Below are 12394 nucleotides of genomic sequence, written 5' to 3'. Positions count from 1 at the left end.
GATGTATAAATAGATGATATATAGATATATATTACTTATAGTGCTTGCTTGATTTGGTTCTAGACTCTAACTGCTCTGAGTAAAAAAAAAGCACAATATATAAAAAAAAGTTCTTTCTTCTGTGTTCCTCAGTAGTGCTTTGATAACTACAAGAAACACATACCATAATTAATTGTTAGCAAAAGACAAAGTAACTGGTTATCTGAGTGTAATGATTTTTTATTGATTATTACCCTTCTTTTAAGTAAATGTTGCCTTACTCTGGCCATAAAGAAGGAGAGGTCACCGGTGCACGCACATGAGCACGCACATTCAGGAAAGCACATGCACACCTGCTCAGCTCAAGTACATGCTGTACATTACTGAAATACTTCTTGAAATAGGGTTCCTGAGAGTGAACTCRGTGCAACATGAGTTATTCAGATTCCTAGGTGTTCGTGTGGTGCAGTGATTTCAGTACAGGAGGAGTAGAAAATGCTGGTTTGGGACTGAGTTGGGTTTAGTTCAGTATTTCTCCAAATTAAAAATTACTTACTTTATTACATTTACAAGYGAAGATACTAACCTGTACCTCTGGTAGTCATCTTCATCCTTTTCTTTGCTGACCAATTCATTTGGGCAGGCCGTGTTTCCAAGCAAGCTGAGATACTGCAGTGAGGGCACAACTTCAGCCAAATGATCCAAAAGGCTTTCTAATTCTGTTATGTGTCAAAGGTTGTGGGTTAAGGATTCAATGACATTAATGAAAAAAGCATTTAGAGTTGCATCACTGCTGATTTAAACATACATTTCAATAACTGACAATCAAATTTAGTATGGCACTCAGGAAAATGTCACATTAATTGTTCCAAGGGCAAACAGGGATAAACTTCAGTCAGTTTTTTGGCATGGAATGAAAGAATTTGGCTGTTTTGTCATTCTTTTCTCCTCCTTTCTTTCCTAGGTGGTTCCCTACAAAACATTAAAACTTYGACAAAATGATGAATGCTGTGTGGTAAAATGGCTAGCAATTGCTGGAGCCATGAAACTTTTCCAGCATGGAAACAAACAGTTAGTTTCACAGCACATTCATCACTAATATATTCAGTCCACTGGAAAATGAGTTTTTCTTTTTTTTTTTTTTTTTTTCCTTTTTTTTTTTTTTTCTTTTTTTCTTTTTTTTTTAAAAAAAAGTCAAACCACAACAACCCACTTTCACTCCTGGAATATAAATGCTTTGAGTGCCACAGCAACACATTCATAATTACTCAATTAGTATATGTGAATAAATGTTTCACTAAATGCAATGTAAAGACTTCAGTGTTACAACACGGAGGTATTTTATACAGGAGGTTTTACAGTCATGTATAGCTTAAGATTTTTCATTAAAACAGCGTTATATTTTGGTGCTGATGAACTTCAGCATATTCCTCAGGAAAAAAAAGATGTATTAAAGCAAACAAAGATTAGAATACCTTTTAATCACCACAAGACTGGAAATCACAGCTTAGGTTTAGGCATAACAACTATATTCAACCAGTTGCACACTGTTGATTGAACAAACAAAGCAAGTTACTTTGTTAAAGCAAAGTATTACAGTCACTCTGAGAGACTTCCTCTATATATCCTCATTTACTTCAATTTACACGCAAAGGCAAAGTGGTGATTCTCGGGGAAGATGCTGTGTGTGTGTGTAAATAGTCTTTAATGTTTAAAAATTGACTTGCTTAGACAATGGTGATAATTATTCAAAATCGGTAAAGGCATCTCAGTGCTCTATTCTCATCCACTGCTGCTGTTACAGACCACTACTATTGCTTTAAATCCTCAGTTCACTTGTGTTGCTATTATTTATACTTGATTTATGTGTTTCTGTTATCTTTGTTATTTTTAGCTGATGGAATTTACTTTGTTTCTTCACCTCAATATCTTAAGGGCAACAGAAGCAATACAAAATGGAAAGAGCAGCTTCACTGTTAAAAATATGGTCTTGAAATTTATTTTCTTTCCAAACATATAAGAAGTTCATGCTGACGATTACTAATTTTAATGAATTAAAATCAGTATATCTACGCTGATATGTTCTGTCTCAAAGTCTGAGGTCTCCTACTCAAATGTTTTGTACAAGTGAGCAAAATGTTTTGGAATTACTTCTATCAATTAAATTCTAAGACAAAAATGGCAGTTTTTAATCTGGCAAAGCCACAGTATAGAGTGCTATATGGCAGCTAGAAAACCAGACTTCATACCCTTTGCAAATCAACAGAGAGACTTCCTCAGATCTCAGGAAGCAATCAACCAAACYCTCGGAAAAATTGCAGTGTTTTAGCATCGTATTATGTAACTCTTTGTTAGCCGGGATGAAGACCCAATCATAATTTTGTGGTAGTCCTCATCTTCTCACATCTGAAACTCTAGCTCACACATAAGCTTCTAAAGTGAACTATTTTCATGGTTCTTTCAGGAAATATGTGACTGTGATGGGAAGGTCACAAACTACTTTTCAACACATGTTCAAGTTAGAGGTTTATTAAAAATTTCCAAAGACTGCTAGAGAACTGTTTAAATCTGGCACCATCCCTCCACCAGGAGAAACACTTAATTTCTTGCAGGATCGCTTAAGTTGCGAAAACGTTCCCTGAAAGAAATAGTTTATTATTACAAAAGGCAGTTATTTCCATAATGGCAATTGCACACAGGGGGTTAGCTATTGCAAGGCTTAGATCTTATCTGGCCATTTCTGATTAAAGAAAGAAATGTCTTTGCTTCTTCTACAGAGTAAACAGGCAGAAATTTTATTTGTCAATTCAGCAGAGCCTTTTCTGAGGTTGAACTTTTTCTCTCTAACAACTTACTGAATGCTGAGTATGACGGACAAATCCTAATTTCTATTTGGCCATGAAGGCTTASGGGGCATATATCAAAAGATATTTAGATATGCTATGATGAAGAGCCGTATCAACTGAGATTTGCAAAAAAATGTAAGCTGATGCATCAAAGTTCTACAGAAAGCGAAAAGGAAAGAGGCACCAAAGTCAYTGAGGCTCTTCAGTAAATAACAGTAGTTGATAACCTGCATTTCAAATATCTAAATCCCTCTAAATTTGGAAAGTAGTGTTTAGATTCTAATATCTCACATGTAAACATTGAGTATTAATTTTAGATGCAGAATCAAAACACCCCCAACAAAAATTCTCAGGCAAGGATGATCAGGAATCACATACAGACTTGTTACATTGCAGTTCTATGTGAGACTCTCCAGATCTTTTCTTTCTTATCATTTACACATTTCACCCTACTGAAATAGATATTTAGCATCCTGGTGCTATTTCAGGTTCAACTGCAGCAGAAGCAGAAATGTATATTTACACAGTTGAACAAAACCCAAGAATCAGATACCATCACTCAAAATGTAAAAAGTCACCAATTTACAGAAAAACTGAAGTTTTGCTGACTTTTTGACAGCCCAAAAAGCACAGGACACCAGCAGCACTTGACAACAAACAAACCTGTAGCTCATGATAGTCAAATTTCTGTGCTAGCATCATCCATCATAACATAACTGAAACAACCACACTCAAGTATGGATTATTTTTCCAGAGAAGCCCCATGCACCTGTTGTCACAGTTATCCTTTACAAAGCATGTAGGAAGAAATAAATAACATCCTGTATGAATTCTCATGATTAAGTGCTGCTCAAAGCTAAGTCACAAGTCATGGACTTCTACCACACGTTTTAATTAATCAGTATGTTACATACTGATTTTAAAGCACAATATTGGAACTATACAATTCCACCAAAAACAAAGTCTAAGACAATGCTAGTAAAAGAGGGGGAAAAAAAACAAACAAAAAAAAAAAAAAAAAAAAACAAGACTGATTTTTTTATTGCCAGCTTCCTTTTCATGGTTTATTATTGCAGCCTAAAGAGTGCCATCTTGGTGCAACTGGAGCCAAAGAGCTGCAAAATACTGCCGTGCCATTTCTAAGATCAATTTCAGCTCCATTCTCTCCGAAAAGGAAAGCCACACTTAAATCTATGCATGATATTAGTCAAGTGTTATGTACTCATTCAAAACTCAGTGATGGGAGCCCTGAAGTGATTTTTCCATAGTCAGTGTCACTGGCTCTCAGGTTCTCTTGCAACACTGATGCAAATACGCTATAGTCTCTATTATTTGAAAACTGTTTTAATCTGCCCCTGTTGTGATAACTAAAGTGTTTCAGTGTTACGATCCACCTCTTAATTCAATAGCATCATCACTACCAATCCATTAATTTTGCCCAGAGACGTTGTGGAGTCTCCTTCTCCAGAGATCTTCAAGGTCCACCTGGATGCAACCCTGTCTAACATGCTCTAAGTGACCCGCTGAGCAGGGAGGTTGGACTAGATGATCTCCAGAGGTCCCTTCCAACCTTACTGATTCTATGATTTATGCCTTTCTTTCCAAAGAACACTGATTAAAATAAAAATTTGTAAGAATAAAAATGTTAAGTGCTGTAGTCCTTTCATTCACAAGCTAAGACTTCAACTCTCAGCAATTACACAAAATACAGGTCCTCTTCAAAAATACAATCTGGCTGCCATGAACAATGAACAGAAATATACTATAGATACTTTAAAAGCTGATGCTCATCAAAATATTATACTGTCTCCTGGCACTACTTCCAGTCTTAAGGTAGGGGAGTATTTACAAGAACTAGCCATCTCTTCTAGTCGAATTAACTTTTTAAAGTCTCTTTTTTCTAGTCACACGCTCAAATAAATTGACTTTATAAGAATAGTAACCTCCCTTTCTGTCTTGGTGTTTTCCATTTTTTTCTGCCATTTTATTTTGAAAAGACTGTACTTAGAATTTGCAAAATTTTAGCCAAGCCACTATCCCAAAATATTTTCATTTATAAGAGTGCTAATCACATTAATGACTTTCTATGATTAGAGCTTTTAGAAGTTCTTGGAAGCGAAGAGACAAAGCAAAAAAAAAAGCAATCAGCTTTACATTCAAAATATTCATTATGAAAAATGTACATAGAGAATATCAGAAACATCACAGATTCAAGATTACTATGTAGAAAGGCACAAAACTATCATTCAAAATTCTCTATCAACCAACCACTTCTCATGCATATGCTGGAATCAACCAAACACTGAAACAGCTGGATAGCATTGTTACCAGCATCATAAATAAGCAAGCTATCTGTATTTATTCATATTTGAAACCTTTGCTTCAATTAAATTTATCACAAACAGGATGTAGCAACCACAAGCGATTCCCCGGGCAAATAGCCTTGAAGCAGAAGTTACCAATCCCCCTCTGAATGCAGTGTGAAAAGATCTTTGCCACCTGAACGCTTTTCCATTAGAATGCGCTAGGTCTTCAAGGTTGGATAACCACAGAAATAGCTTGCAATATGCAAGTATACATCTTCCCCTTCTCTCTGTGCAATAGGATGTCACACACGGTCATTTGTATTCCATATTCTGGCCTGCATCTTATCTCGTAGGGGGGTAGGGTCTTGAGTAGGCAAGAAAAGTTAAAATTCTTCTTCACTGGCTTGAAAACCATTTTGCCTAAGAAAGAAAAGGTGTAACCCAGGTAGTAATTAACTAAGTCTATGCAGGTTATGGATAGCTTCCTGTATACCTAATATTTAGAACAAATTTCTTATTCTATCTGCTGGACTAATACTAATTTTCTTTGTGTGGCTGGAGTGATCTTCTGGGTCTTTCACAAAGCCCATGGTGGCTAGGCTGCAGATTCTAAGATGCAATTTCAATGTTGGTAGGTAAACAAACACAAGAAAAAGAAATGCTTCTCTGCTTGGGACCAAATTACATTTCTGGTTCTCCAAAAAGGTCCAGGCTGAAACTGTATGCTCTGTCTTTTCAAAGATTTATAAATAATATATACATATATATATATATATATGTATGTACACACACACATACACACACACACACACTATTCTTCTCAAGTTTTGTTCATGGTTCCCAGGCAACACAAAGGCAATCAAAAATAAAGGAATAGCTCATAATTTTTAAGAGTTCTGATAGCTGGTGTTGAACTTGTCCAATCATGACTGTARAACTGGACAAGGAATTGCCTGGACTGATGATCACCTCTTTCTTTCATAGAGTTTGGTATTAGGCATTCACATTACTTATTTTTTTGCTTCTGGCCCTTTTTATTCTAGAAGAAAGGTATTTTTGAGGGTGGTGAAAAGAGAGACAGACAAGGCTTAACGCTCAAGGAAATTCAGAATGTTTTACAGAATTTGCCTAGTGTTTTGGCTCATCAGGTACTGTGGTTCTCTTACAAGCCACTCTCAGGTTTGACTAAAAGGAGGGCTCTCAGAAGTATATACAGGAAGTGCCATTGCTTAGATCTCTGCTCAGTGGAGACAGGGATCTGCACGTAAGAGGAGACAATTTATGCCTTTAATATATTCAYTCAATCTGATCAAGTCCACAGCACTTAACGTAATAAGATATTGGTCAAAGATTGGGACTTCTAGSCCTTCAAGCACTTCTGGACAATGCAAGAACCAATACACAGACAAAATAAACAACAGTCTACAGTCAGGGTTTTTAAAAAATCGTAACTCTTAGGTGTTATGACAAGAACGTTATGAGGACAGATTATTCCAGAAGACCATTCTTCAGTTGAGGTACTGGATCCATCCTGCTTTCAGAGATAAGATTCAAGAACATATAAAGCCTAGGTCTGAACCTGGGTGATAACTCCTCTTGTCATAAGTAATACATGTATCATTACTGGTCTTCTGCCCAGCTCTGGATTTTCCAATCTGTGGTGTAAAATATTTTGATTTTCCTCTAAGTCATCCAAAATCAAGACCTAGATTCAGTGTTTGCATTCTACAAATACATTCTACATTTTTATTCTAAATCAATTTTGGTATCAAATCTTATGGAGTATGTTAAATGYATGTTAAATGGATGACCAGCTCTATAGATTAAGGAATGGAGCTTTCAGTTCAGAGAATCTCAGAGATGGCGCATATCAGTCCTGTCTCTTTTGAAATGAGGTAGTGCATACCATCAAATTTTCAGCAGTCAGATATACATCTGTGAAAAACTACAATTGCTGCCCTTTCGAATAAGTACGCAGGTAGATTTAGCAAATACTAAAAAAACTGAAATGTCAGAAATTTAAATTTCTGCACTATATAGTCCCATTGTAACAACAGCCCTGTTATCACAGTGAACAGCCATGAAACCTCACATTGGTATTACATGTACAGGGGGACRATTATGTCTAAAAGTTTTGAATCTAACTGTTATTATCTAATGAACACACTTAAAGGAGAAGTGAGACTTCCTATTACCAGTATAGCAGACTTCAGCTGTGAGGCTTCCTCCAGCCCCTACCATGCATATTAGTCTGCATTGCTTTCTGCCATCCATTGTGCATCTGACAGAGGACCTAAGAKAAGTTTCCCAGAGTAAATCTGTAAATATATATATATATATACACACATAAGAACATTTGTGTGTGTGTATATATATATGTATGTATAAAAAATACATATACATGTTCATGGCATGTAATCCAAACTGCACCGTGTTGATAGCTATCCTTTATGTTTTTTAGCTGGATAAAAACATTTTAAAATGCAGTGTAACACATTACACATTAAATAAAGTTGAGGTATCACAAAGGATTTTTTTTTTTTTTTGTTAAATTAATGAGCTTCTTTCACTTCTAGGTGAAAAAATGGTAGTGGCCTAAATTGAGCTGAAATAAGCAACCTCTATTTGAAGAGAGAAAAATAATAGACGATCCTTCTATGAATTTACCTGATTTAGAGATAAACTTTCATATCTGTGCAGTGTATCCAGGCATTATTTTAGGAGAGATCGAATGTTATTTACACATACAATATCACACAATACATGAACCACGTAAAAGGAGTGGAAAGCTCTTATCAGAACTATCAGAACAGGATCTGGCTTAAAATAAAACCAGAATAAAAGGAAAGAAAGAGCAAACAGWGTGTAATAATATTAATTAYCGTGGAAAGATACCCAGAAAGTTCTCATATGGGATTTAAAGTTGACATTATTTCACTTTGCACAGGGGTMAGTCTGAGTATTTTGTTTGTTTTAAGCTCTCTCTATATACACATGCATATATATCTGTGTATGTTTATATTGGTAATTACAGTTTTGTTTCAAAYCAGTATTCTTCACTCACTTGTGTCCTTACTACAGTGCTATCGTTGTGTACTAAACAATCTGTCCTGTGATATTTCATTACTCTATTAAGTGTACATTTTAAAAGGAATGTTATAGTGAAATGATTGATTAAAAGAGGTGATTCAAGCTCACAAGAGCCCTTCTCCAAGTATGATATCCACATTGCAGAGAAAAGTCTGGAAGGCCTCCACACTTCTGTAGACTGCTCTTATCTTCCCTGCAAGAGATCACTGAGCCCTTATGCTCACAATACTAATGAAAAACAGTGGTTATTTTCTCTTCTCTGGGCAGTTTGCACGCATTAGATGCTTTATAAGCATTTGTGCAACTCCTCTGTTAGATTATTGGCAGCAGACTAAAAAATGTATACATTATTTCAGTAACTTCAGTAGCTCAATATTCTCAGAGTTCTAATTTCATAATTTTAAGAATAAATTCCTAGGATAAAAATCAAATCCTGCTTATCACATGATACCTGTGACCATTGTCTTTCTGAGCTTATGTGCTTGATAATAGTATTTTTAAGAATTTTTGTGAGACTAACAGAAGTCTTCAAAGGGTACTAGCGACAAGATTTTTTTTCCTCTGATCTAGTTCRCTGAGCTCTTATTCAAAATACCCTCCCTCCTTTTGCTAAGTACAAACCTCCTCCATGACTCCCTTCTGCCCCAAACACATACCCTTTGGGCCTGACRGCCAAATTTACACCTTGTGTTTGGTAGAAGGAGATATGCTACGTCAGATCTACTGTCATCCATAGTCTCAGCAAAGACGTTCTCACACATTTTTCATCAGTGTATGCTCAGTTCAGATTTGACTGTACCAGCAAAGAGTAAAACGAAATAGTTACCCAAATCCAACCCTCATAATCCTAGCATTAGCCAGAAATCTAGCCAAATACCTAGGATAATAATGATCTTCATGGCACAATGGACACTCTTGGCAAATTTCCAGGGCCCTGAAGAATAAGAGTTACCATGCTACAGTAAAAACTGCAAAAGTCAGAGAATTTGTAGTTATTTTTATTCTCCTCTGTAGGAGGATCTTTCTTTAAAAAGAAGGCAAATTGCTTTCTGTTTACACTGGCTGTAATAAAAGCCTGCAGCTGAGCAGCCTYGTCCTCACTGCAATTACAAGGAGAAGGCTTTCATGGTCTCTGCTCTAAGACTCTGAGGGCCTCAGTTGGCCTTTTGGCCACAATTTGATCATCCTTCTCTTTTATAAAACCTTACATTACGCATTACATTTCCAATATCTATGAGGGTCAGCGTATGGGAAAATGGTTTAATAATTAAGTTCATGCCCAGCCCTTGCAGATAATTAGTTTTTACAGACCGTTATCTAAGAGCCTATAGACCAAGGGTTCTGATTCAGCAGATTACTTAGGCAAATTTTGAAACGTTTATTCTGAATAAACTTAAGCARGCAATAACTTCAGGCATATGGAAAAGTGCCTGATCAGTTATGAATGGACAGCTAAACACTTTAATGCATTAAGACCTTGATTTGGACATTTGCATTTTGTCAATCTGTAAAGCAGGAACACCGAGCTGCTCTTCCACAGCAGCTACCAAACTGCACGCATTACCAACTTCATGAAAAGGGAAAGCAGTATTATTTTTCTTGGGATTTTCTATTTTATTTTATTGTTTTAAGAGCTATTTGAAGTACAAAAAACTTAATACCGTTTCACTGCACGCTCTATTCCGCTAGAGGTCAGCCTGCAACAGAACCCCAAGCAAAGACGGGAACGGCTGCACACTGGTAGCACTGACATTATTTTCTTTCTCTATTTTATCTATTAAAAAAGATTTCTTCAGAGCCATAACTTAGATCTCACACTAAAATGGAGCAACAGGAAGATATAATGGTGCATTTCATTTATGAATGACCTATAATAAATTACTATGAAGTATTCCAGGTGCCAAGCGAGAGAATGCTTTGTCTGCACATGAACTATATTTCACATACTTTAATTTGGCTGACACATAAAACTCATTTGACATTTTGCAGGTATTTCTTTGAAAGGATATTTGGTTCTTGTTGAGCGTTAAGGTATGGAGGTGGGGTAGCCTGGGTAACAGAAGGTCATTTCCGAGTAGATTGTTGTCCAAGATCAGCTCCTCCAAGTAACTGAATGTTTTCAGTCCTTCTAGTGACCTGCAAACGACAAAGGCAACAGGAAAAATGATACTCCACTAAATCAGGGAGGCCATTATGAGCTGAAATAAATATTTTAACCTTCCCTTTCAGGAGTGGGAATAGTTTTGGTTTGGGCCTGTCAGGCGAGTGAATGACAAGAATTAGTGGCAAGGGGAGTGCTGGCACTGCAACACATCCTTCACATGCTGGCAGGATGAAGGATGGGGGTCACTTAGTGAGTAGCCAGGATCCAAAACAAAAGGCTTCAGATATGGGGCCTGCAGGATGAATTTGTCAATGTCTTGTGCCTTCAGGCACCCAGCCTCGCCTGACCCTAACCTCCATTCCCAAGATAAATAACTCTGTCACAGTTCACCTTCATTCCCTGGACACAAATTTAAGTTGTCATCCATCATTTCTGCCAAGAAATATCATACCCCGCTAACAATAATAAATACAACTTCAAGTATCATTTCTTAGCAGTTACCTTACATGCAATAATAGGAAATGGAGAAAGGATTTTTTTTTTTATTAACCACTTAATTTGCTTCTGCTCGAGTCCCTGCAAACAAAATAAAATGTTCTCTACAAAATAAAATGCAGAATTACTCCAGACAGAAAAGGCATTTGCTTTCTTTCCAGAACTTACTGTCCTATTGTCAAGCCACAGGTCAGACGGCAGAGAGCAGCTTTAAAAAAGGAGCATTTCACAACATGGAAGTACAGATGAGGGGTTGTAAATAAACAAGATTCTGGAGGTATTCATTCCTCCGAGAGCAAAGTACAGGAAAAAAATTAAAAGGAACGCTTCAGAGTCTTGTTAAAGCATCTGTTCCAAACCTGACTCTTAATGCCTGCACATTCCAACAGGAAAAAAACCCACACATTAATCTAGTAAGACGCATGGTATACAGAGCATACGCACAGACACACATTCACAGCTCATTCACCTACCAGACACCTAGAGATATGCTGAGATTGCATGACTTGACAGCTGATCTACTATGCCTACCAGTGGGAAGATCATCACTGTATCTCCTGGCTGTTTTATAAAATGTGATGAATAAGGGAGATGCAGTCTATACTATTTATTCACTTTCCAATGACATTTATACTGAGGGGATTTCCTCCCCCTCCCCCAGTTTTTGGCAAAGATCAAAATAGAGCCAAGGTCTCTGCTAGAGAGTTCTGGAGGCTGTTGCTACTGGAGGAAACTACAAATATTATTAGAAAATATGAATTTCAGATTAGATAATTTAACATTCACCTGGCCAACAAAAACAAGATACAATTTTTGTCACTACAATTTACTGAGCATTCAAAGCACAGTTTAGAAGGTTCAAACAACATTTTCTTCCTAGAAAATCAAGCTTGTGACCTTCAAACTGAGTACTGCACGCTAAATTATCAGTATTTAGAAGTAACATGTAGCACAACACTTAAACAGCATATTTCATTTGAAGGACTCCAAAGCCCTTCAAGCCCCGTTTACTCTGCATTCTGAAAGGCAGGTGTGGAGTGACTATTATTAACACCATTTTGATACTGGGTAGCCAGACCTCAAGAAAGTTTGCCAAGCCTATAGTCTATGGCACATCTACATGGCTAAGATGCTTTGAGATAAAATTTCTGAAGCTGCAAGAACAAAACGTTGGCATAAGCGTTGTTATAATGAAACAACCACTGCAAAAACAGTCACACTTTGTGCACGGGCCTATAACAAGCTGTTTCGGAAAAGCTCAGTTCCGCCTCTGTAAGCCATCCACCGCGAGAGTACCGTGCTAGTAGGCTGTGTCAAGCTAGCTATTTCAGCAAAGGTGGCCTAACTGACTCGATTTTGCCAAAGTCAAGATCAGAAGAGAGATCAGCAAACATCTCAGACATTTCGATGCTTTCCTCCCAAGTACCTTTAAAAGGGAAAATAATCCAGGGGAAGTAGCAGGGAGTTTATCAAGCTGTTATGAGTTTTCATTTCAGTTTATTTGACAAACCTAGTTTAGCAAATTCCCCTTAAACATGCTTCATTATATAAATAGTGGATTATTTCCAAACCTC

The 12394-nt window shown here is 36.8% G+C and overlaps 1 protein-coding gene across 3 annotated transcripts in view; it reads right to left on the bottom strand.

Moving 5' to 3' along the window:
• The window catches only part of LRMDA (leucine rich melanocyte differentiation associated), a 983368-nt gene that overhangs the window by 296103 nt on the left and 674871 nt on the right, over window positions 1–12394 (bottom strand). For all 3 annotated transcript variants that reach the window (XM_085312295.1, XM_085312293.1, XM_085312292.1), the window contains 2 exons: window positions 10226–10357; window positions 566–700 (listed from right to left, as the gene is read on the bottom strand). In XM_085312295.1, the coding sequence (XP_085168421.1) occupies window positions 566–700; window positions 10226–10357 (267 nt within the window). The remainder of the gene's footprint in view (window positions 1–565; window positions 701–10225; window positions 10358–12394) is intronic.

Source organism: Rhea americana, unplaced genomic scaffold (assembly GCF_003343005.1).
Source record: "Rhea americana isolate MKP2758 unplaced genomic scaffold, rheAme1 scaffold_36, whole genome shotgun sequence".
Lineage (NCBI taxonomy): Eukaryota > Metazoa > Chordata > Aves > Rheiformes > Rheidae > Rhea > Rhea americana.
The sequence above is the reverse complement of the archived record's forward strand: the minus strand, read 5'-3'. Positions and strand labels throughout refer to the sequence as shown.